This window comes from Trichoderma atroviride, chromosome 2, assembly GCF_020647795.1.
Source record: "Trichoderma atroviride chromosome 2, complete sequence".
NCBI classification, from domain to species: Eukaryota; Fungi; Ascomycota; class Sordariomycetes; order Hypocreales; family Hypocreaceae; genus Trichoderma; species Trichoderma atroviride.
Window position 1 is genome coordinate 13,169 of NC_089401.1, and position 24,066 is coordinate 37,234.

General features: G+C 45.5%; 11 protein-coding genes across 11 annotated transcripts; 6 read left to right on the forward strand and 5 right to left on the reverse strand.

Annotated features, from left to right (window-relative positions):
* Positions 1 to 11: 11 nt before the first annotated feature.
* Positions 12 to 1,625, reverse strand: TrAtP1_002649 (uncharacterized protein; the record flags this gene model as incomplete). The annotated part of the gene is made up of 2 exons (XM_066111554.1): positions 12 to 1,271; positions 1,347 to 1,625. The coding sequence occupies 2 exons, from the start codon at positions 1,623 to 1,625 to the stop codon at positions 12 to 14; spliced, it is 1,539 nt and encodes a 512-aa protein (XP_065967630.1).
* Positions 1,626 to 2,045: 420 nt separating this feature from the next.
* TrAtP1_002650 (uncharacterized protein) lies at positions 2,046 to 2,790 on the forward strand (the record flags this gene model as incomplete). Its single annotated transcript, XM_014093754.2, has 2 exons — positions 2,046 to 2,177; positions 2,230 to 2,790. The coding sequence occupies 2 exons, from the start codon at positions 2,046 to 2,048 to the stop codon at positions 2,788 to 2,790; spliced, it is 693 nt and encodes a 230-aa protein (XP_013949229.2).
* Positions 2,791 to 3,422: 632 nt separating this feature from the next.
* Positions 3,423 to 4,285, forward strand: TrAtP1_002651 (uncharacterized protein; the record flags this gene model as incomplete). Its single annotated transcript, XM_014093755.2, has 2 exons — positions 3,423 to 3,672; positions 3,732 to 4,285. 2 exons carry the CDS (start codon positions 3,423 to 3,425, stop codon positions 4,283 to 4,285), a joined length of 804 nt encoding a protein of 267 aa, XP_013949230.2.
* A 425-nt stretch (positions 4,286 to 4,710) lies between these two features.
* Positions 4,711 to 5,753, reverse strand: TrAtP1_002652 (uncharacterized protein; the record flags this gene model as incomplete). The annotated part of the gene is made up of 3 exons (XM_066111555.1): positions 4,711 to 4,922; positions 5,008 to 5,055; positions 5,108 to 5,753. 3 exons carry the CDS (start codon positions 5,751 to 5,753, stop codon positions 4,711 to 4,713), a joined length of 906 nt encoding a protein of 301 aa, XP_065967631.1.
* A 514-nt stretch (positions 5,754 to 6,267) lies between these two features.
* TrAtP1_002653 (uncharacterized protein) lies at positions 6,268 to 7,695 on the forward strand (the record flags this gene model as incomplete). The annotated part of the gene is made up of 1 exon (XM_014093757.2): positions 6,268 to 7,695. One exon carries the CDS (start codon positions 6,268 to 6,270, stop codon positions 7,693 to 7,695), a length of 1,428 nt encoding a protein of 475 aa, XP_013949232.2.
* A 664-nt stretch (positions 7,696 to 8,359) lies between these two features.
* On the forward strand, positions 8,360 to 9,240 carry TrAtP1_002654 (uncharacterized protein; the record flags this gene model as incomplete). The annotated part of the gene is made up of 4 exons (XM_066111556.1): positions 8,360 to 8,531; positions 8,587 to 8,723; positions 8,773 to 9,106; positions 9,158 to 9,240. 4 exons carry the CDS (start codon positions 8,360 to 8,362, stop codon positions 9,238 to 9,240), a joined length of 726 nt encoding a protein of 241 aa, XP_065967632.1.
* Positions 9,241 to 12,713: 3,473 nt separating this feature from the next.
* On the reverse strand, positions 12,714 to 13,322 carry TrAtP1_002655 (uncharacterized protein; the record flags this gene model as incomplete). The annotated part of the gene is made up of 1 exon (XM_014093759.2): positions 12,714 to 13,322. One exon carries the CDS (start codon positions 13,320 to 13,322, stop codon positions 12,714 to 12,716), a length of 609 nt encoding a protein of 202 aa, XP_013949234.2.
* Positions 13,323 to 14,129: 807 nt separating this feature from the next.
* Positions 14,130 to 15,011, reverse strand: TrAtP1_002656 (uncharacterized protein; the record flags this gene model as incomplete). The annotated part of the gene is made up of 3 exons (XM_014093760.2): positions 14,130 to 14,228; positions 14,282 to 14,748; positions 14,804 to 15,011. The coding sequence occupies 3 exons, from the start codon at positions 15,009 to 15,011 to the stop codon at positions 14,130 to 14,132; spliced, it is 774 nt and encodes a 257-aa protein (XP_013949235.2).
* Positions 15,012 to 15,952: 941 nt separating this feature from the next.
* On the forward strand, positions 15,953 to 16,935 carry TrAtP1_002657 (uncharacterized protein; the record flags this gene model as incomplete). Its single annotated transcript, XM_014093761.2, has 2 exons — positions 15,953 to 16,246; positions 16,303 to 16,935. The coding sequence occupies 2 exons, from the start codon at positions 15,953 to 15,955 to the stop codon at positions 16,933 to 16,935; spliced, it is 927 nt and encodes a 308-aa protein (XP_013949236.2).
* Positions 16,936 to 19,392: 2,457 nt separating this feature from the next.
* On the forward strand, positions 19,393 to 20,331 carry TrAtP1_002658 (uncharacterized protein). Its single transcript, XM_066111557.1, has 2 exons — positions 19,393 to 19,953; positions 20,002 to 20,331. The coding sequence occupies exons 1-2, from the start codon at positions 19,435 to 19,437 to the stop codon at positions 20,305 to 20,307; spliced, it is 825 nt and encodes a 274-aa protein (XP_065967633.1). The 5' UTR covers positions 19,393 to 19,434; the 3' UTR covers positions 20,308 to 20,331.
* A 2,536-nt stretch (positions 20,332 to 22,867) lies between these two features.
* On the reverse strand, positions 22,868 to 23,397 carry TrAtP1_002659 (uncharacterized protein). The gene is made up of 2 exons (XM_066111558.1): positions 23,065 to 23,397; positions 22,868 to 23,006 (listed from the first exon to the last, which is right to left on the reverse strand). Exon 1 carries the CDS (start codon positions 23,308 to 23,310, stop codon positions 23,080 to 23,082), a length of 231 nt encoding a protein of 76 aa, XP_065967634.1. The 5' UTR covers positions 23,311 to 23,397; the 3' UTR covers positions 22,868 to 23,006; positions 23,065 to 23,079.
* Between the last annotated feature and the right edge of the window lie 669 nt (positions 23,398 to 24,066).

Genomic DNA, 24,066 nt, shown 5'->3' on the forward strand with positions numbered 1-24,066 from the left:
GTGTGATATCTTCAACCGCGTTCGTGACGGAAAGCCCACACTAAATCGCCTAGAGTGGCATCCTCCCCAGTATTCCCGGGAAAGACTACATATGGGAGTCCTGGCCATTTTGGAGAGCAATCATCGCTTGGTTCCCAGACTGGTATGCCTGGGGCAACTTGGCCCACCACTGTAGCTTTCTCAATGCCGAGAGCCTTGGTGGCAATATCACTGCTAGTAATGCCTCCCTGTTGATGTTTAGCTAGATTCCTAATAGTAGGTTTGAAATACTCGAATTTGGTTACCTTAGCGATGATATATCTTGGTTTAGTTTCCACGCGTCTTGTAATGTCGCAAAGCGCCTCGCTAATTATCTTACCCATGCTTAGACTTTCCGATGGCTCATCACTGCTAACCAGCTTTCGGCTTGTGCTCACGACAACATCCACTCCTCCAGCGATTGTATCATTCACAAGATGTGAACAATTTCGCACAATGCCTATTCTTTCGTCTGGGGAAGCTGCTAAGATCTCATCGACATCGAGTTCGATGTGTTTCAGAGTTTCCACATTCTTCTGTAGCAGGTGCTCTAATTGTGTTGTGGTTCTAGGGACGTAAGATCCAACAATGATTAAGCCACCTCTACCACTGGTACTGGACGATTCGAATAAGCGTTTCGGTGACAACGGGGGCGACTTCCCAATTCCAAGGTACGCCGAAACAAGACTTGCACCGCTTCGGTAGACAAATCTGGCTTTGGTTCTTGCTCTGGCTGCGATGAAGGTCGCCATATCGTTGTAGTTGACTGCGTTGAGGATGATGATCAATGGAATGCCAACCGTTGCCGAGGCCGCCGAAATTGAGAGACGCTCCAGTTTGGAAGCAATTTGAGATACCGCATCTGGATGCCGCAATTCTCCGAGGCTTATGCTTGTGACTTCTGGAGCATGTTTTCTTTCTCTTTTAAATTTTTCGACAACCCATTCCCGGAGATTGCTCGACTTGAATCCAAAAGCTTTGTCCTTCGCGAATGGCGTATCGGCAACTGGCACAAGCATGGCGCCTTCGCGTACGTAGTGCACGTCGTCGACCGTGATACGGCCGCCTTCGAAAAAAGCCGGTGCCAGGATACATGCATCTACTGGATCGATCATGCGATTTACAAGATCTGGCTCCAGAGGAAAGTGCCCACGCAAGCATGAGTCAGATCTTGTGACGACTTCAATCTCTACGCCTTCTTTAGATGCGGCGGCGCGTAAATTGATCAAGATCACCTGAAGAAGATCTTTGGCCTACGAATAATTAATACAAATAGACAGAGAGGCTGGGGGTAAATCGGCTCTTTGTGATTGTTTGGGCCTGCCAACCTGATCATGATGGAATGCACGAGTGTTTGTCAATATGAAGAATCCGCTTTCTTTTCTCTTCAGCTGCGTTCGTAGCATGGACTCGGAATGAGTTGTCAGCACAGAGATTCCGTGAACCGTCTGAGTTCCTGTTGGATCATCATCCAGCACGACGAGAGTCTTGAGATAGTTTGGGCGGTCGCGGTCCACCAACAAGTCAGCCTCTGCCACCTTTGAGCATGGTAGAGAAGATTCAATGGCCGTATGCAACTTGGGTTCATATCGGGTTGGTCGCGACATTTTCAGCTCTGGGGAATTGTGGTGTAAAAAAGTTGGCGGTCGATGCGTCTGTCATCGCTCACCCTCCCGACGAGGCTCCTGGGCCACGCAATATATCGAACTCGAGAGAGGCAAGCTTGCGTTTCTCTCTATTCTGTTCAAGTTCCGCCGATCATTCCATACATCTAGTATTCGTGGGCCATCATATGGTTGCCATGCATGAATCAGTTTCCAAACTTGCGAGCTACGAAGGGGTTAACGCTAGTAACTCGCAGCTGATCTAGTGCGCCGGCATCTTTCCGTGCCAACTTCGCAGTCGGTCAATTCGGTCGTCAGTACAATTGATGGGGTGGCGAATGGGTCTCACAATTTATTTGCTCGTATATTACCGTTTCATATGTTTTGGTTTCACTTCCCTAGATAGCACATCCTATCACCAACATGTCGTCTTTCGTGCAATCTCTCGATACTCTTCAGCGCGCGTACAGCAAACAGGGAGATGAAGACACTCTGAACACAGCAATGCGAAGGGCCCTTCGTCAACATGCAGCGGCCGAGCGACTTGAATTTCGTGTAAGTTCTCAATGCCCGATTGAAAAAGCACTCTTTAACTAACCTGCTGCAGCAAGATAGCGTGGGCAATGTGTACATTAACAAATACGGAAGAGACAGCGATCTGGGAGGGATTGCACTCGCGTTCCCACTCGACGAGCACAAGTCTCCGCAACTGTTTGTCGGCGCATTTAAAGTATTCAGCCAGCTAGCAAGCCAAGATCTTCTTTGTGGACTAACATTGATGGGCTGCACTTCATCGAAGGAAGGGCCCATCGGCTTGGAAATGTGGGCAGCATCGACTGGCGCCTCGGTGAAGTCTACATCACCATCACCACAGTTGGGCTTGCTGAAACAGTTCTCCAGTCTTCCAAGCCCTTTTGAATTTGTCTTCTCTGCCGTATTTCAGGTTTACAACACCACTTCGGAAGCATTGAAGCTGGATGGTAGTTTCATTCTGATGGCGCAGGCACAGAAGTGCGCTCTAGATCTCGGCGGTGTCACGACGCATGTCCGGGACTTCCCTAGAGCTCCACGTCTTCTGATTGAGGGTCGCAACGCAGAAACAATTGCAACGGAGAGCATTCGTGGGTACAGCGAGTATATAGCTGCACTGTTCGATAACTTTGACTAAGTCCGCACAATGAGGGTCAAGGAAGGCCATCGTATACTACGGACTACATGTAGTTTCCATGCTCCTTTGATAGATGTCTACTGAGATATGGCTATGTACTTGCGTTTCCATTTTCTGACTAGATATGATGCCCTGCGCATCTTATACAAACCGAAATAATTGTTTACATTTTCTTCTTCTTATAAAGCGCTAAACTACTGTGATTCTATATAAGCAAAACATGGACTTAATATCCGCATATGATACATCTAGACTAATGACCTAAGTACTAATCGCGGGGCTTGAAAGCTGGTGCGCCTTTGCTGCGGTACAGCCCTGATAAAGGTGAGAATGCGCTGCCACATCAAGACGGCTAATAAACTCTTTGGCAGCAATAACTGGGGAATCATTGGAAGCCCCATCATCAATTTGACTAAAAGAAGAGACGATACAGTGCAGTCAAAGCCGAAGCGTAGATCTTCCGGCATCTTACCGCAGCTGGTCTGAAATGCCTAGGGGAGCCGTGGCCTGCACTGCCATAATAATCAGCCCGTAGACTCAACCCAGACCAGCTACAAAACGTTCCTTTGGTATCCAAACATACTGTCAAACTTCGCACAGAAAACAGAAGAACATAAAGACGAAGAAGAAACATGGCATCTCAGCTGCGATCCTACGGGCTATTCGATGGCCCCAGAGGCAGTTTATTTTTCGAGAGAGAGGGCAATCCTGAGGGGCAGTCGATTTTGTTTATTCATGGACTTGGTGGTACAACCAATGCCTACCAACCGCTTGTTTCTCATTTGACCGACTTTGATTTGGTGCGATTCGACTGGTCCGGCCATGGCCAAAGCTCTACTCCGCAGACGACGAACATCGATACATATGTGGATGACTGCGAAGGTAAGTGAGATCACCAAAGTACTTGATGCCCTGCACAGAGCGGCTAATTGGTTGTTTAGCGGTCATCAAACACCTTGGCCTTCAGTCAGTTGTCGTAGTAGGCCATTCCCTCGGAGGTCTCGTAGCCCTTCTACTTGCAGCAAAACTTCCACTACTGGTCAAGGCTTTGGTACTTTTTGGCCCTGTTCGTCCACCACCTGAAGCGGGCCAGAAAGCAATGGCTGCACGTGTTGAAACAGTTCGCCAAGGTGGCATGGCAGCCGTTGCTGATGCGGTTATTTCTAACGCATTCGCCTCGGAATCTCTTAAGAAAAGGAACGCGGAAGTGGCTTTAGCGAGAGAAATGCTGACCCGTCAAGACCCAGAGGGCTATGCAATGGCAGTCGAGTCTCTCAAGAACAGTTATGCTCCTGACTGGAAACGTATAAAGGCGCTCACGGCGGTTGTTAGCGGTGATGAGGACAAGGTTTCGTCGGTTGCTATTGGAAAGATGGTTGTATCCGACCTTGGTGACAGCGCAGACCAGGTCGTCTTATCAGGTGTTGGTCACTGGCACATGCTGGAGGCGCCTTTCAAGTGCGTTGAAATAATCACAAAGTACAGTAGCCAATAGATTTCGCTTAAGTACTATGCCCTTGTATAACAATTTAAAGTGGCATCTTACTATACAATTACTTCAACTGCCGACCAATATGTTGAGGTTGACGAATGGTGCATATGCTGGCGAGAAAAGCTGTTTATGCGGGCAATGTTGAATAATGCAAAATCTCAAACTCTAATATTCATCATATCAAAATATACTTTATCATTAAATTGTCTATGAATGCTTTAGATTTCATTAGCTCTATTATGCTAGGTGTGTTGTGGCTGGAGCACATTTTAGTCAACGGTGTTCAGAAGTTGTTGTAGGCGGACGATGCAAGCCGGGTAGACACAATGCAGGGTTCAGGGTTGTATAATTGTTCAAGTGTCTTCTAACCGCCGTTATACTGAAAGTCTCAGAGAACGGTATATCATCTGCTTAATCTATCTACTCCTTTATTCCTGTTTTTGGTTGCCCCCATTCGTTTGGCTGCCGTTGGCTCCATTCTTCTGGAGAGCAAAGTCCTCGCCTTTAAATGGAGGCAAGCCGGCTGTGAGGCGCATTCCCGCAGCACATGCGCTCCAGTCAAGGGATTCACCGCCAATAGCCTTAGCAGCAGTCATATGGTTCCAGGCTTGGTCAATGATTGGAGTTGGTGTCGATGTCTCTGCGCCCAGTCGCCGTATATATGCCGCGTCTTTCATCCCCCCGGAAAGAGTGAAGCCAGTACCCCCCCGAGAAAGACCCATCACGGACCTTCTTTCCATAATTGATCCAAGCAGCTGCGGGAAACCAGGCCTCTATAAAGATCGTTAGAAGGAGAGCCACTAAAGCACGGAAAACATCACTTACGAATAAACTCGTAAAACAGGGCCACATCGAAGCCAGTCTTCTCAGCAAGAGTAAAACTCTCTGATAAGAGCTCAATGGTGCCAAGAATGCAGTTGTTCCCTAGAATCTTGAGAAGAGCGCCTCTAGCTGTATCGCTGCCACAGTCGATGACAGCTTTGCCCAGAGTTGGGACGATGTATTCCTTCAACACCTCTAGAGCATGCTCCGCACCAGAAAGTGCAATAAGTAATCCGGCATTTTTTGCCGCAGCAGGAGGACCGAACACTGGGCAGGAGCAGAAAGTTACTTGATGGCTGTTGGCCTCTTCTTGGAGTAATTTTGAGGTTGTAGGGAATAAAGTCGAGTGATCTACGATAATCAACTCTTGCTTTCCTACCGTGAGTATCTGTTGAACGACGGAGAGCGCGACTTCATCGTTCGCTAAGCACATGTGAATTACATCACAGGCTTGCACCAGTGACTCGACAGAGTCCGCAACTTTCGCAGCGGTCTGATTAGCGAACTGCTCGCTCTTGTCGCGTGACCGGTTCCAAATATGCATGGGAGGGAGGGATTTGCTCTTTGCATAAAGCGATAAGTTATGAGCCATCTGGGAACCCATATTCCCCAGCCCAATGAAGCCGAAAGTGTGGGTTGCTGCGACCATGTTGAACGGAGTATAGTCGAACACTGAAACTCTAGAAGACCGTGTCGGGCACACTGAATGCTAATGTCGCTTTCAAAGTTCATGGAATTTATGTCTCGGATAATTCCTGCTTGTAAAAGACTATTGTAATGCGCCCAGGCCATATTTCCCAGCCTCCGGCATCTTTGCGAGGTTGAACGACGATAATGTGGAGCCATGATATCGGTCGACGGCATCTCTCCGGCGACAGTCCCGAGACTCAACCTTTTACCAAGCTTAACTTATCGGGGCTTTAGTACCACTCACTGAGAGGCTGCATCAGTAATCTGGGGTTAAGCTCAAGCCCCGTGGGGTAGACGAGAATCTCCTGGGGTAACCACGATCCCTCGACATCGTATAAGAAGCGCTTCTTGCCTTGACGAAGGAAATGAAACAAGCCAGTCCAGACAAACCCCATTATCCATCTCTCCCTCTGTTCATCAATATTATTCCTGTATAAGATATCACAGCAGTCATGATGGCGACTAACGGGACAATGCACGGGATCAATGCTCACGGCGCTGCCGTTGGCATGAATACCATCAGCGAGGTCAACGGTCTGCCTTTCTACAAACCTATCCCCGCGGATATCACCATTAACAACCATCAAAACGGTGACAAGAGGAAAATCTTCTTCCGGGATGTCAACATCTTTGACTCCACCGGAGCAGACCCGTACCTTGGCAATGTCTTGATCGAGGAAGAACGCATTCAAAAGGTCGGCACATTTGGCTTCACGCCCGATGAGGATACTCTTGTGATCGAGGGATATGGCAAGAAGACACTTATGAGTGGCTTGATCGACTCTCATACGCATCTGAGCTGGAATAACTCGCCGACTCTGGATGGACTTACAAACCTCCCCATCGAGGAACATGTCCTACACACAGCAAATTCAGCAAAGACTTACCTCGATTGCGGATACACAATGTGTTTCGGAGCTGCCAGCGCCCAACCACGACTTGATTTGGTCATCAAGCAGGCCATCAAGTCGGGCATGATTCCTGGGCCACGCACACTCGCCAATTGCCAGGAGATCTCCACGACCGGCGGAGCCATCATACCCAGCATCACGCGCTTCGCGGATGGGGAGGATGCCATGCGCAGGGCCGTGCGAGATATTATCTCTCTCGGCGTTGATAACGTTAAGCTCAGCATGACGGGAGACTACATTCACGAAACCATGGGCTCTGAGGAGACGTACTATACCTTGAAGGAGACCAAGGCCGCCGTAGAAGAAGCCCACAATCGCGGCAAGCGTGTGTGTGCTCACGCACGCTCGGCAGCATCCGTACGGCTCTGTGCGCTGAGTGGAGTCGACGTGATCTATCATGCTTCTTTCACAGACAATGAGACTATCGACATGCTCGAGAAGCTCAAAGACCGCATATTTGTCGCCCCGGCCATCAACTTCCCCTGGGCTAGTTGCAACGGCGGTGCTACGCCATACGGCCTCACCCCTGAAATGGCGACTAAGAAGGGCCTGACAAGAGAAGTCGAAGTTACGTGCAAAGTGATAAAGGAGATGCACAAACGAGGGATTCGAGTCCTTCCTGGGGGCGATTATGGATTCGCGTGGGCTCCTCACGGCACCTATGCTAAGGACCTTGCCCACTTTGTCAACTTGTTTGGCTACACCCCCAAGGAAACCTTGCTCGCTGCCACCGCTCTTGGTGGTGACATGATGGGACATCCTGAGAGCCTTGGCAAAGTCCAGCCTGGCTATTATGCCGACGTCATCCTCGTTGATGGAAATCCCCTGGATGATATCGAGTTGTTCCAAGATACGTCTCGATTGCACACTATCGTGATTAATGGTCATGTGCATAAGAATGTTATGCAGAGCAAAGATGGGAAGACGTATATCAGGGAGGGAGTCCTCAATGTAAGGACAGTATATAGCAACCTTCCGAAAAGCAGTTAAAGTATGTAGCTACCCTGAACATGTTATATTTATATCTTATAATATCCTTCGGGACTTTGTACCAAACGTCTTCCCCATCTTGACATCCATAATGTGGAGATAGAATTGAACATATGCATTACCCTAAGACACCACTGATTGAGCTTTGTGACCGTTGTGTATATCTCCTGAAAGTGCCAACGTCTTGAACCTACGCCTGGTGGCTGTGGATCCGAGATATCATCACCAGGCAATGTTGTGTTGTAAACTTCTCACAGCATCTCCTCAAGCCTATAGAGCTCCTGCGCCCGCTCATGAGCTGCAACGAGCGCGAAAGAATCACATGCGGAATATATCCGACTACTTGGCGATACCTTGATCTCCAGGTGTAGCACGCTCCATGAAGGGCTTCTCATCTCGGATCGAGATCATGGAATGACCAGTCGCTGGAAACGAGTAGGCAAACTACTTTACGGCCACCGGCAAGATGCCGGACGTACAACCCTAGCCAACTTCCCCAGATACATTGCGGGGGTGGATTCTGGGGTTCATTAGTGTCCTTGTGATGTGCCTGAGATGTGACATATATAGCAGAGTCTGTTACTCTGCTCTGAGTCTTGTTGCATCGCTACAGTTCTTCTCGAGCTATTCCATACCACTGCAACTCTCTCTTCACTTCATAAACATGAGCTCGTCAATCAATAAGGTTGAGACTGATCTCGAGAAAGGGTCAGAAGATCGCATTGAGGTCGCTCGTACCGGCCGAGTAGTCAAAGAAAGGGCCCAGCCGGCTCTTGCTGTCATGCACAAAGTCCGCGCAGATCCATCCCCCTTGGGTTTGCTCTCGTTCGCCGCCTGTCTGTATTAACTAACCTTGAGCCCAACCCTGCCTAGTAAGCTTACTTGGCGCAGGTATCTTCATCTTTTCGCTCTACGGAGTCCGTGCCCGAGGAATCGGCAAACCCAACCTGGTGGTTGGAATGCTCATCTTTTATGGCGGCATCTGTCAGTTCCTAGCAGGCATCATGGAGTTCGTCGCGGGAAACATGGTTGGGCCCAGTTATCGCACTACTTGGCGTGATGGCTGATCTTGCTTAGTTTGGAGCTACCGTCTTTCCGTCCTACGCGGCATTCAATTTATCATTTGCCTTGATATGGCTGCCTGGGTCTGGCATTTTGCAAGCATATACCGATCCGTCTACGAGCGAGCTGACGGACGAATTCAACCAAGCCTTGGCTATGTATCTCTTCGCATGGATGATCATCACGTTCATTTATACTGTTGCGGCAATTCGTTCGACCTGGGTGCTTGTCATAAATCTTGTCGTTCTAGATATCGAGTATCTCCTCCTGGCTTGCGGATATATGGTAAATAACACGAGCCTGCTTATTGCAGGAAATTCGCTAGGCTTTATCGTTGCCTTTCTTTCGGGTAAGTAAACCCTTCGCGTGGCTCTGTTAGAGTGCTGATCATAAGTACTAGCCTGGGCTGCCACCGCTGGGTTATGGAATAGCGAACTAACGCCCTTCCATCTCCCTGTCTTCGAGATTACTGATTCTGAATAATCGTGAGCAATCTCGAGCTATGAATTGTCGTTCCTTTAATCTTTGTTTCCGGCCATGAAAATGATGGACCAAATCTTTTGTCTAGTTTCTTTCCATCTGAGGATAATTATACATACAAAAATATATTTATTAATTACAAAGATATTCCTCCATATCTATACAATAGTATCCCGTGTATATTGATAACTTAACAATAACAATACAGCTAGGCTGATAATGTATTGAATTTGTTAGTTGCTAGAAAGTATTTATAATTGACAACTGATAAATAAAAGGAACGAAGCATATCATACTATTGTTTATCAGCTTGTGTATTACTACTAAATCCAACCCAGTCCCATGTATTATCACCAAGGCTGGTTAAAATTAGAATTATCAACTGTAATTGTCGGAAAGGCAGTAGTAATATTACAAGATCTCGTTGTTGGTGTACTATCTCAGAACCCACTTGTACATTAAATGTGTGTTGAAGAGGGTTGGGTAGAAATTCTTCTATTGGAAGAGCTGGCGCTTGAGATGTATTGAGGCCTCGATAACCTTGTGCAACTCAGCACCAAGCTCAGTGCTCGCTAACGATAACACTGTAGCTGGCAGAGAAGGGGGATTTCTACCCTAAATTATACTGATAGTTCCGAAAAAGGGTATAGATATCTTCTCGTTTGCCTCGTACTGTTGTTCATCCCCATTCTAATTTAGTAGTGGGACGAGCGTTTGGAGGGCTATTGCAGATTGCGAGGCAACCATGCCTCTTGCTTGTCTCGCTGTTCCGGGCAAGATATTGATAGTCCGATATATCAGTCCCCAATCGCTGTCCTCTTTGGAGTCTTACCCATAACTATTTTCTCCCAAGAGATTCAGTAGCATTAGCATTGTAGAGGTAAAAGCTACGAAGTCAATGACTTTGCAGACGTAGTAACCCCCGGGTGCCCGCGTAACGCATGATAACATCGAGTCGTGTCACGAGCAGCCTCAATTGCCAATCGACTGTAGGCAAATCGTTAATTTGTGGCCGATTGGAGTTATTGAACAGACTGAGTCCGAGGGCCTTAGCGAGACTCTGACTATTTCTCATAAATTCGAAGCCCTAGAGGGACCAGCGAGGCACTGGTAGAGAGTTTGTGTAGAACGCTGAAGAGAACGCCGGGCGCTTCAGAAAAATATACGTAGAAAGGTTAAATTAGGAGTGCTTCATGCTCATTCTTGTTGTCATTGGGCTTTAGCAAAGTAATGGCAACCAAGATCAAAATAAAGACTCTTGTAATCTTACCTCTTCGTGTTTAACGATGGCTAGAATAGAGCACAGCGTTCTCCAGCTGTCGAACGGCCATATCTGAGTCACTTTCTAGATTACGCACTTGTTCCCTTATGGCGAGTGGCTCAGCTTGTCGTAATGTAGGCAGACTGCCGGCATGTTGTTGGCTGATGCATAACATATTTCTGTCGTGATAATTGGTATACATTGATAGTCTATCCGCGTCATATGTGCATTTCATTTTACGACGCCTGCCTGTTCAGCGTCAGTATAAATATTATTCATCGTGTTCATCGATTGGGAAAGTATCTTGCTGGTGCTGCAAAGCCGCGAATTCTAATACATCGAGTAACGGCCGTCTAAAGCACCAGATGCCTCCCGTTAATAGGACTAGAACCATCTCGACAGACAAATGGCATGGGCTGCAACCGCGAAGATGGATATTTGTACATTCAATACAGCTCTTCGTCCCCTTTCTGACTTTCTTCCGAATTGGTCGCTCCATTGGGGCATTTGAGCCAGCAAAAACCAACATTATACCGTTCTATAAGAAGATTGTGATGAAAGCAAGAGTGGGTTTACTAAGTAACAATTTTAGCTCTTTCTAAGCCCAACTTCAGATAATATCGGGGGCAGACGTGGATATTGCCAAAGGCGAAGCCACGTTGGTCGAATGACAAGATGTGCGGCTCTGTGCAGAAGAGTCTGCTTGGAAGAAGAATAGGGATTGTTCGAGCCGGAGGACCAGTTGAAGAGGCGGACGAGTCTAACGTAAGAGTTGTTGGATGGAAAACGGTCGGACAAAAAGCAGTCGGACAAAAGCGACCCAAACGAGGAGCGGTTGGACGAATTAGATGACTATCTGATCCCTTACCATCCACTATAACATGGAGACAAAAAGGTATCAGAAATGCTGGAAGAATTATTAAGCAAAAGCCACTCAGTTTTGTCGAAGAACTTCTGACAGAATTGCTGGAGCTTGGAAAGAGCTAACATATCATCAGTTACTCGGTTGGTCACGTCCGAGTTTATCCAAACGAACTTCACCTATTTTCCTATTTGCCGAGCCATCAATGATACATAAAAATTCCATTAGTCTGCCACTGCTATTTAACCTATTGTTGCAGACTACTAGCAATAGAAGCTGTCATGACTAGGGACGGCCATAATGCTGATGGATTTCGACACGGCCAGTGATAATTTCTTAACCTAACCAGTCTAGATCACATCATCTCCTTCCGAATACTTAAGAACCCGATACTATTTTGTTCAAGCATTGCACTTTTCCCGTCAGCTTCGACTTCACACTGTAAGCATTTAATTTGATCACCTCACTTATCGAACGCACCACTCGCTGGACATTGACTTGGCATGACGATATGATTCCTGATATTACAACCGACCAATGGTTCGTTGGGGCAAAATATTGTCGCTTGATATACGGCTTCAAGGGCGCTTCTAATATGTCAGATGAGCGTATAAAAGACATCGTCGAAAATGTTCTTTCCCTTGAGTCGTCTGCTTAGAATTGCCAACATGCACACCTCGTCCTTGTCCTCGGCGAGAAACATAAACGGATGTAAGACGTTATTAAAAAAGAGGCTGGGCCTGTTTTAAAAAGTATTTCAGAAGACCTCTGGAAGTAATGGGTCCACGGATTCAGGGTTTTGGGAATGCTTATGGCTGAGCATGTCTTCACTTTGCAAAGCTGATACTCGAGTTACGTTGCGGGATATTAGTTGAACGGAAATTATATTCTATTCTGGAATTCTAAAGATAGCATAAGAGAGGTGAGGAATAATCACAAGAACGGCTGCACATGATCCCCGAATGGTCAGGACACGGCATCGGCATGTGCCAAATTCTGATCTGGACGGCCTTAGAGATTGAAGGGTTTGGCGCAAATTTACCGCACATGAACGGCATTTGGACCCTTGACGCCTACATCAAAGAATTCGCCCATATTCCAAATGATTTCGTGTTGGGTTGAAGGCAACCATGACATTTGGTGAAGAGGCACAGCCACATCCGGAAAATATTCCAGAGAAATTGCCTTTGAGTGAAACACTGCATATTTTTAAATAAAGAAGCTCCTACAAATAATGCCTGGAAAGATGGCCTTGTATCTCAGATAATATCACATAGCAGGCTGATAAACTAAAATCTTCAAATGCCTTGTATTTTTTGGAAGAGGGTTTAAACTGAGTATATTGTATAAGCTCTAGTGATGCTTGACATTATTGGCATCCTTCCAGATACCATTGGGGGGCATATCGAGTCGAGCTGTGCGTTCCTTGCGCCAGGTTGGAGTAGTTGTTGGCTCCCCCCAATAGTCGGTGACCCGATAGGCTTCCCCATTACGCAGCTCACCAATAGTGACGTTACGGAACATGCGACCATCACCATAGTTGCAAGACCATTCGACAACAACAACATCATCGTTCAAATATAGACGCCGGCCAACCTCGAGCGTAAGCTCAGGGAAGTTACCCTCAACCGCTGCGATAAGCTCACGACTCTTTACTACCTCGTTCATTTGTGGCCATTGCCGTTCGCAGTTATCTGTTAGGGGCACACCCAGAATATAAGCTAGCCGCGTACTTCCGTTACTCTCGGACATGATGAGTATGTTCCGACGCTGGGTACGTAATGACGATGGGCGATATAGTCTTGAGTGGTTTGGTAAAGAAGTCTTAGGTGACCAAAGCGAATCGAAGCCAGTACTGTTGCGCTGAACTTGACAGAAACTTGCAGCAAGCAAGAGAGACTGGGTTGCGTGAAATGAGACAGACGTGGTAATGTTTCGCAATATTGGCAAGACTTTAAGCATTCTCTGAAGCGGGAAGGGCTGCCACTCACGCAATTGTAATTTGTGTGGGGCCTGTTCGCGGATATCTAAACACTAAAGAGATTGGAGAGACTGAACAACCGCTGCAGTGATTAAAAACCTGAGTTTAGTGCCGCTATGTTTATAGTATAGTAGGTAAAGAGGGCAGGCTCGATTCACTCAATCATTGACATAGGCCTACCAGTGTCGAAAATCGTCTAACGTCACCATTCTATAGGGCTGCTATTTTAAGAAAAGTTGCAATGCTAGGGCCTAGCTCGCATCATCGATATTAACTTTCCATAACGCGATTAATGCAGCCTGGGGTTTGGAATCAAATAGCATTTGCGTCATGCCTTCGCTTAGCGCCTGTCAATTTACACCCTCCTCGACAAGTACACGGTAGCTAAGCAACGGGTCAATAAGTCGCATGACTCGTGGGCGCCAACAAAACTTCTTCACAATGGGCTTTCGGCCGAATCCTTAGTCAGCTTGCGCCGTATGCATCAAATGCCTACCAGTATACCGCCACCCTGTGTTCTATGCTCATTTGGTATCACTTGAATATAAGGTACAATAGTCAGTAGGTAGATTGTATTTACATTTTATCATGTCGTTTGATCTTATCGGCCTCATACGCAATTTAGTAAAAAAGCCAATCAGCTCCTCTGTCCGCTCTTCTTCGTCTCGAACATGAACAGATAGCCATGACGTCTATAAGCAAACACAAAATATCTCTCCTCATAACCATCCAAGCAAAATAAATCTCAAAAGAGAGGTCTTGTCGCTGTTGCCGATGCTGCTGCCACCTCAGGGGATGGCTTGGCCGGACTGTGCCGCTCGACCAACCGAGCTATGCGCTTCGTTTTTGAGGAACGTGCCATTAAATTGAACATATTGAGAAGCATCCTGGTTGAAGTCAGAAGCCTTCTGGTAGTATCCATTAAAGATCAATAACATACACTCGAAGTTTTTTGCACCGTCGGGTGCTGCTCCAATACCTTTGCCCATTCTCCCCAACTAGGAACTTGATCTCTTTGAAAGCCTCGGTAGTCTGCAGCTATGAAGTCTCGAACAGCCCAAGGGGCGATTGCAATATCGACTAAGCTGATATTCTCACCGAAGAAGAACTTTCCTTTCCGCTGTTGTGATATGATTCCCAACGCTACGGTAAACTCGCGACGTGCTTCGGCTTGCGTTGTGGGATTGTCAGGCTGAGCTTGCAGTAGTCTAAAATAAGCAGGCACCACTGATTTGTTAATGAAGTCGATAGCAAGGCGTGCTTGTGCACGTAGGTATGGGTCTTTCGGTAGAAGGGAAGCGCCGTGACTCTCGAAAGATTCCACAAGGAACTCATTAATGATGCTTGAGTCGTGCAATGCCTTATCTGCAACTTTCAGGCCTGGTGTCAGACCCTTCGGACTCACAGCTGTCCATGTGTTAGTACTTCATGATGACGCCGCAAGAAGATTTCTCTAACATACCGAGGAAAGCTTCCTCTTTGAGATATGGGTTAACCTCCTTGTACTGATAGGGCAGTCCCATCTCTTCGAGGGCAATCCAAGTACGTTGACTGAAGGGACAGAACCATCCGGACCATAAAACGATATTTGTCGCAGCTTGATGGTTCCTCACTAGCTCCTGTGCATAGGCGGTTGCTATAGGGTGATATTTAGGAGTCGGTCGAGACATGAGATTCGACATTGAAGCAAATGACTTAGAGTTGCCAAATGGTGAACGGAAACGTGTAGGTTCAAACGCTCTTAATTTTTGCAGCAATAGGTGGATGTGATGCTGTCTCTTATAGAACATTATTCTTCGTGCTAAACTAACTGTCTGACGTATGCCGACACAGACTACAATGTTGCGACGGTGGAATCAACCGAACCTGGCAATCTTTAGAGTATTTATGGCAATAATTAGTAAACCTCGCCTCTTCAGTTTAACCACTGGTAGATTGGATATCGCTTTCCGCATTCGCCATACATACTAAACATTAGTCTATTCGCTGACTCAGTAGTCAAATACTATTCCTCTCTAAATGGGTACTTTGCGTGCATTTAGGACTTGATGCAACTTGGATGATTCCAAATTAGGGTCCTGGAAGAAGTATCTCCCGATTACATGTAAAAGCAAGGGACCCTTGTGTACCTTTTTAGGTCCCGGCTATCTTTTACTACGTCCTAATTAATTTACTGTGATAGATTATGTTCAGATCAACACTATGTTTATGTTCCTGTTGCTCCTAGATAATAGAAGAGAGTATTTTGGAATACTAAGACTAGGTAGGTACTTGCATTATTCTACCAAACCCTCTGTGACAATACAAATTGAGATTATGTTATAATAATGCAACCAAAATTTCCCCGATTATCACCCAACATCTGGCCGAGATCTTAACCAATATTCGACCGAAATCTTCCCGATTATTAAACAATTTCAACCGAAATCTTTCCAAGTGCTACATTAACATCTTATCGAAATCACCCCAAAGCACTTATATATAAAAGGGGATATAGTACTTCGGAATAATTCTCTTCTTGCTTTCTCTCTGAATTACAATCTTTTTTGTTTTCCTTGTATTAGGTGCAAAAAGACTCCTGGTAACTAAAGCTCACTCGTTTATAATTACCATGTTTGTTCTTATTGTTGGAATCACAGGCAACATCGGCCTCAAGCTTGCCGATGCCCTTATACAGCGAGGTCACGTTGTCCGTGGAGCTTCTAGATCGATATCAACCCTTCCGAGCAACGTTTTAGGAAAGCTTGAAAGTTTTCTTGAAATCACGTCTTGGTATGATGTCCAAAGCATTCGAAAAGCAGTAAAGGGTGTGGATGCTGTAGTTTGTGCATACAGTCCTATCCCAGCTTTGGCGTTGGAAGGAGAGCTTCTTCTTGTTCGTATTATGGAAGAGGAGGGGGTTAGAGTAAGTTACCCCGTCTTTATCTTCTGCTTTCAATATCTAACACGTATATATTCCAGCGATTCATACCATCTACGTGGAACCTTGACTGGTCTCAATTACGTTGGGGCGACATGCCATACTACGATATATTCCTTGCGCTACAGAGACAGCTTGCGCTATCGTCCAATGTAGACGTTCTGTACATATTCACAGGTACACTGGCAGAAGTTTTCTTCTCCGTTCCTGGACACGGGAGGTTTGCGCCTTCGAACCATGGAGTATGGGATCCTGAGGCGTCTCTCAAGAGAGCAGAAGTGTGGGGAACTGGTGAAGAGAAGTGGCAGTTTACCACCGAACAAGACTGCGCGAATTTCACTGCAGAGCTTATTGTGGACTCGACAAAGAAGGGCGGGTCATATTATATCTGCAGCTTTGAGCACAGCATCAAGGAAATCGCCGACATCTACCAGGACGCTCGAGGGGTACCGGTGCAGCTCGATTACATGGGAAGTGTTGAAGATCTAAGCATCGCAGCTAACGATGCAGTGCTCAAAATGGGCCTCAAAAGATTTGAGACTTGGATGGGATATTTCTACCAACTGTATCAGCTAAACGGCAGGTGCTATATGAAGCAATTGGACAGTAAGCAGTACTCTTCACTGCACCTAACGTCGCTGGAAGGTTTCTTGAAGGAAAACATGTCGATTTAGCATCGCGCCCTATAGTTTAGATTACCATCAACTGCACGTCTTGCATTTGCTTTGCAATAGGGCGTACAGTTTCCTTCGAGAATGTATGTAACTTAGTTGTAAATGAGCTTGCTGTGTCTAACACACAACTGAGAAAACAAGAAAACCGTCCACAGAATTGTTTTCATCAATCTAATCCTAGACATCATGTGTATGGACTGTTTCACTGCTACATGTTCTAATAAGCCAGTCGGTATTTCTTTTCGGTTGGTTTTTCACTTTTGGTAACTGCCCAAGACGTTTATTACCCTTTGGAGACTCGAATCGTATTAATTTTTATTGCTATGAATAGTTCAACCACAAGTCCCTTTGATGATATTTTGTCATACGAGTCAAGAGAACGCCAGTGAGTCCTGGATGGCGCAGCAACCTCGGTATATCTAATGAGGTCGGTCGAATTTCGGTGTGATTTTATGCTGGCTTTATAGGCACGTGATTCAAGATTTGACACATGAGACGTTCGATAGCAGCTGGTGGAGAATTTATCTCGGCCATTGCCTGAAGGTTTGACACGAAGTCGCCAAGCGACGTATTTCCATTGCAAAGATCTCGTGCTCTCCAATACTCCTGCCTATATCCTGAACAACCATGGTGTTTAAAGAGACTAAACGTGCTTGCCACCATTCAGAATGAGCGCAGAGAGAGGCGCTACGGTTGCGCCGCTTTGCCCCGAAGGCAGGGGACAATCGCAGGGTACAAGCATCTCGCCATGGGCGTGTTACCAGTGCAAAAAGTTAGCCTTCTTCTCTACCGCTGACAGGTAGTTCCAACGTGGATTCGTAATAGACGTCTCCAAAATAGTTGCTTGAGAATGTCAATTCTAACTTAATTATAGGAGAAAAGTCAAATGGTATGGAGCGACTCTTACCACTAAGCAATTAAGAATCATTGACCAATGGTTTGGCGTTGTGGCACCACTGGCGATAAAAACACCCCTTCTTGTGAGATTTGTCTTCGAAACAAGCAAACTTGCCGTTATCCATTGACAGCCCAGAAGCCCGGCCCGAAACTTGGTAACATTTACCTGTCCAGGCAGCACATGTACAGGCGTGCTCACATTCGTTGGTGCAGGGAGCGTTCAAAAGCGTAAGGCCAAGCCTTCTTGTCGTCGACAGAATCAAACGGATATACTTATCCCACAGCCGCCCAAAAGACGGTCAGACCGTTCTGCGGGGGAATGTTCGAACGCACGAGATGTACCTCTACACGGCCTCCCAGCACACAGGGCAAACCCGAGTAGTCTATCAAGCTGGATACTACATCATTTTCACGAGGAGCAAACTTATAACAACGAGATCGAGGAAAGCCGTGAGAGTTCTTCGTCGGCCGAGGCACCTTTTATTCCGACTGTACGAGAAGCAACACGTCAAAATATTGCTAAGCAGATTTGCGCTGCACTGGAAATATATGAAGATGAGCTTCCTCAGCTGTGAGGTCTAAGTCTAAATAGATCACATCAATAATAACACGCTGATAAGTGTCCATTACAGATTGGACTTGTATTTCTCCGACCTCCCCTCAATTGCGCTATTTCATCGACCAACTTTCCAACATCGCCTCTATAACGAACTTAGCCCCGAACAGTCCACTGCTTTGCTTGCTTCTATGTTCTCGTTGTCCGCCAGGCATTTATACAACGACAAAAGCAATGTCCGAAAGAGCGTACTGGATCCATCCAAATTCTACAAGATTGCATCAACGTTAGTGCATACACAGTTGCAAAATTGCGGCGACAAACCACCACCATTAGTGCTCCTTCAGACTTTTATAATAACGACATACTATGAACTGGTCAGCGGTGTTCGCGGAATCGCATGGAGATCGCTAGGAGCCGCAATTAGAATTGCATACGAACTTCGACTTCACCTCGTTGATCTACCTCTGAGGTTATCTCCGACAAGCACTGATTCGGATTCGGTAAACGTATGGATTGCTAAAGAAGAAAGACGAAGAGTGTGGTGGACTCTTTGGGAGCTCGAGGTTTTTGCATCCTTTATACGCAGAAGTCCACTCGGCATGGACCTAAATCAGCACGCTACGCTTCTGCCTGTTGGTGACACATGCTGGTTCAATGGAGAAAAAAGCGCCAGCTGCTTCTTCGAGCCAGATCCAGTCCTTCGATGGAAGGCACTGAAAAAAAGCGACAACGAAAGTGGTAGAGCTTGGTTCATAGTCATAAATTCTTTTTTGAACGACGCGCACTACTTAACCAACCCATCGGTTCCTGTGGAACCGTCCGGCGAGGATGATTTGCCATATTATGCGAGACGTCATTCAACCTCAAAGCAGAGAACAAGTCAGGCGTCAAAACTCGCTGTGCTTGACAACTGCGTCTCTTGCTTTGACATGTCATTACCTCAACAGCTTCGCTTTCGTCCAGAGCGCCTGCATTCGCCCTCACTGGGTCAGAACAAACCAGATACGCACAGAAAAGAGAGCGAGAAACAAACTATTCATGCCATGATCCATCTTGCTAAGATAATGATCCTTCACAAAGATTGCTTTCATCACAGCCGCCGGGGTGCTGAGAGCAGGGATGGCATCGGCATATTCGGCAACAAAACCTCTCCAACACTAGACGAAGCCAACTCATATTCTAACTCGGTATGGTCGAGATATCTTCTCGCTGCAGAAAATGTGGTTGGCATCGTCCGCAATGCATCGATAGATCACATTCGCTATAGACACCCTCTTTTAGTAAACACATTTTGGATTGTGGCTGCGATACAGCTTGTGCAGGGAGCATTTGCGAAAACAAATTGTGAGAAAGTCTTGGCGCAATCCAACTTTGAGTTGCTGTGTTTGACATTGATCCAACACGAGCAATACTGGAGTACCTCACCTGTACTGTTACAGAACTTGAAAAAACTACAAAGAAGTCTTGACAACATGAGACGGTATGTTGTCTCGCAGCCGACTCTCACTTTTCAGCCTAGTGCAGCCCGCCACTCAGTGGAAGAGGAGCCCACCCCAAATGCCGTAAGTATAACCTCCTTCAACAGGGATACAGAGCTAATAGGCCCTCAGCATGCGGTTTATAGCTTGAACAACGATAGCTCTTCATTGTGTACAACTTTGGAAGAAAGTGGGCAGAGCAATACAACAGATTCCATTCAACAGGACAGTATCATCGCGCATGAAGGGAATTTCTCCTTCGACATCACTGGCAAGGCTAATGATGCGAGCTTTGATGATCTTCTTCATCCTGATTTTAAAATTGATTTGCCAATGGATGCCATTTTCTCCGAAATATGGCATAGCTCACAGTTGGATGATTTGTTTGGCAGTGGAGATATTCTAGAACCACGTATGCATTCTGAGAACATGTTATAGGATCAATAACAAAGTATACCTCTGCATGCATTTGACTAAAATTCGACCATTTGTTGTATTTTGTAACATTTCGAGATATGCCCAAAATAGTCATATGTATTAATAACCCTATTGACCTAATGTAATGAGTGTTTCTTAACCGATATTGAATTATTCTTTGCGCTGCATGAAACCAGATTGTAAAGCTAAATCTTCAGTATCTCGGTCCAAATCCAACATCCACGAAGTGAGATTCAAACAATGGTAGTATCACGTACCACCTGTTGAAATAACGCTCGTGGTTCTTAGACCATCAATAGAATCCAGGACAATAATGTTACAAATCTTCTGAAAGTCTCCCAAGGACTATATACATATGGACATAGTATCTAGCTATAACATAGGTACTAGTTGACTGCAATATAGTACTAGAAAATGTTAAGTATACTAAGACATATATAAGCAATTAATGAACAGTAGGAGAGCTGGTTGTTTATTATTTAGTGCTACTTAACGCTAATTCCATATTATAATTGATAGTTTGTTAAATTTACATGTTTATACTTGTTATTCAGGTATAACTTAGTAAACTACTAAAATTTCTTTTGTCTGTTAGTAGAATTTAAGAATAAATTTTCTGCTTTTAGATAATATTATGCTATAAAAGCCTTATCAACATAACATCTCCATCTTGACAAATATGCTTGTATTACCAAGGAAATTCGGGCGCGTGGGTGCAGTTATTGTATACAGTTGTTCGTATACTGTATGAATCCCTCTATAGCTAACACCTACCCCGCAACTGGTGCGGTAATACAAATGACGTGTATCTTGGTTTTGAGCTGTCTTGTGATCCATCAATCCGTATCTACAAACGAAACTACCTGCGTGATATGTAAACGATCCTGCTTCGTATTACTCATTTCATGCATGCAGTTGCATTTTGGTGTGGCAATTGCTCCAATAAGGCCGCATATGCACGTTGACCAACATACGAGCATGCTTAGGCTATTAGCAAATATCCAATGCTAACGTGTTGGACTCGATGGAGGTGCATCCTTATCAGCTGCCTACAACGTACACAAGCATCTGAGGGGTTGTAAGTCTCAGATACATTTTCTTACATCTTTATATATGTGACTCCCCCACAATCACAGAGGACTTAATTTGACCTAAAATAATGCAAGAAAGGAAAAGAAACTGAGGTTCCTATACAACTTTACCCCTTTCAAGCAACATTCTATCAATCTAATTCAAGATGCTGATGACCCTAAGCTTTGTAAAGCCTTTGGACATCTTCAAATCTGAAGTACCTTACGAGCTATTTGGCTTTCCTGATAGCACATCGTCCCGCATAACAAACTGTCAATATATGACCGTCAACAGTATTGATATCCAAGATGTACGTACGACATCAGAGGTCCTCTCTCTAGACACGACAGGCTTCAAGTTCGTCCGCCATAAATCGAACTGTTCACTTACTGCTGAGCATTTTGAGCGTGCTGGGAGCTCGGTCAATAGCCAACCCGTCGTCCTCGCATATTTGGAAGAGACCCTCGATTTGATTAAAAATGAGTTGGGGGCAGATAAAGTTCTCTGCTGTGACTGGCGTGTAAGTTGATCACCTGTAACGGTCTTGATGTCAAAATATAATAACATAAATTCTATCGGCCAGTTTCGCCGTAGCGGCGCACCACCAAGCATCCTTCCAATTCGAGATGACACTTATGACATTCGTCTTCAAGCCTTGGCTCCAGGATTGGACATACACTGTGGTAAAACGAGCCCAGAGTATGGCGCAGAAACTGACTGACAGTGAGCCATAAGATTTTTCCCATCAAGGGGGACTAGAAAGACTGCAAATGCATCTTCTCCCGGAAGAATTTCAAGCTGTGAAAAGCGGTCAGTGGAAGGCCAAAATTGTCAAGTAAAACTTCCTTACCTATTAAATTCGCTAAAGCATGGATTCTCACATACCAACACTCTCTAGCTCGTGGCGGCCTCTGAATACAGTCAAAAACGCACCGCTTGTTATTTCAGATCGACGTACAGTTCTTCAGGACGATCTACTCGAAGTCGAAAAGGTATTGCCAGATAAAGTGGAACGGAATTTCTATCTGAAATACAAACCATACCACAAGTGGTTCTACATGTCCGACCAAGGCCCCGAGGATGTTGCTATCTTTACTAGCTGGGAGGAGAAAAACGGATCCGAAGCCGCTGGTCAGGTTCTCACGTCCTATACCGTGGAAAAAGTTTCTCACTCCCCTTTTTTAGCTGAACAGAATTCCCACCCCATGGTGCAGCCTCTTACTTCGGACAAGATTTTCTTGAAAACCCCCGCGAAAGTATTGAAGTTCGTGTTATGGCTTTTACCGAAATATCAAAAAAAGGTTGATAAAACAGCAGGATCGCTTGGCATAATTTTATATTTGTTTTTAAATAAAATTGGAACATTTAAATATAACTTATACACATTTACATCCCTAGTTGAGGTATCACCCAAGGCATCTAATCAATGGCTCTACATGACAGTCACTCTCGACGTGGTGTTGTCGCTATACCTCTCACTCTTTCTAAATACAAGGAATTCTATTTATTAAATATATTCCCTAGACTCAACTATCGGAACTAGTTTAGCTGTTTGTTGTATTATAAGCGAGTATCTAGTTGAATCAATTGCCAAGGCTATATTATTATATAAAATCTTGGAATCCTAACTACCTCTTCTGTTAGCATTTGTTAATTGTATTTTTCCTCACTTAGCGTTAAACTCACAAGAAGTTGATACAACTAGCGACTGATGGAGTCAATCTCCTGGAAGAGTCGGATGTATGACTGAGTCTCTTCATTTCCGAATTTCTCAGAAGTATGCGGCTTAGCCCAGTAACTTTCAGGGACAATGTTCTTCCACGGCTGAACTCGCCCTTTAGGGTCCTTGGTTAAGACTGTCGGGCACAGGATCCTTGTGTTCTCAGAAAGGTCAGACATGAGAGTCTCTGTAGAAGGAGCAGGAGACGCCATGGTCGATTCCAAGTAGTATTGTAGATTTTCAGAGTTTTTGTAAGATCGAGAGAAGTAGAAGTAGAAGATAATTGCCTCTAATTCTCAAAGCTTAAGGGCATGAGTTAGAAGTAAAAAATAATCTGAGAAGAGTGATTTATTATGTACATGTGTAACAGTGGCCGGACTTCTTTGCCTCCGATGATGTGACAAATACGCATTATCTGCATAATCTAACAGCATTTCAACCGGTGATAATGCCTCGTTGCACAATCACAACCGTTTGTGCAACCACATTCCGTAAAACATCCAATTAAACATAGGGCCAGTGGGCCAGTCGTAGGTCACAAATTCGAAACCCCCGCTTTGAGGCTCTGAGGCCTCCTGGCTGTTGATTTTCGGGGAGTCCAGCATGCCCCCAAATTTCTGGCTGTTCCCTTGCTGGCTCCCGTTCCTTTCCATAATTCTCGCGTGGACTTGTGCCGCTCTTTGAGCATACAGGATCAATATCTTCTAATGACACTGTCAAAAGAAATTGTGGTAAGCGAACACAGTCTTTCCCGACAATTCGAAACATCCAATACCGTATTCTCTTGCCAAATTCGAGGCCGACGTTTGTTACAATCTAATCGGCAGTACTCTATTACGTACAAAGAAGTGCAGCTGGCTAGTAGCTTGCTACAGTTAAACATGTAGAAAAGAGAAGCCCACCAGCTAATATTTCCAAGGTTATTCTGTGAGATAAACTGCCTATCGGGTTTGATACCTGTACCCATT

Coding starts and splice junctions, on each gene's coding strand:
- TrAtP1_002658 (XM_066111557.1), top strand. CDS start 19,435: ATGATCCATCTTGCTAAGATAATGATCCTTCACAAAGATTGCTTTCAT. Junction 19,954..20,001: donor AGGAGCCCACCCCAAATGCC/GTAAGTATAACC, acceptor ATAGGCCCTCAG/CATGCGGTTTATAGCTTGAA.
- TrAtP1_002659 (XM_066111558.1), bottom strand. CDS start 23,310: ATGGCGTCTCCTGCTCCTTCTACAGAGACTCTCATGTCTGACCTTTCT.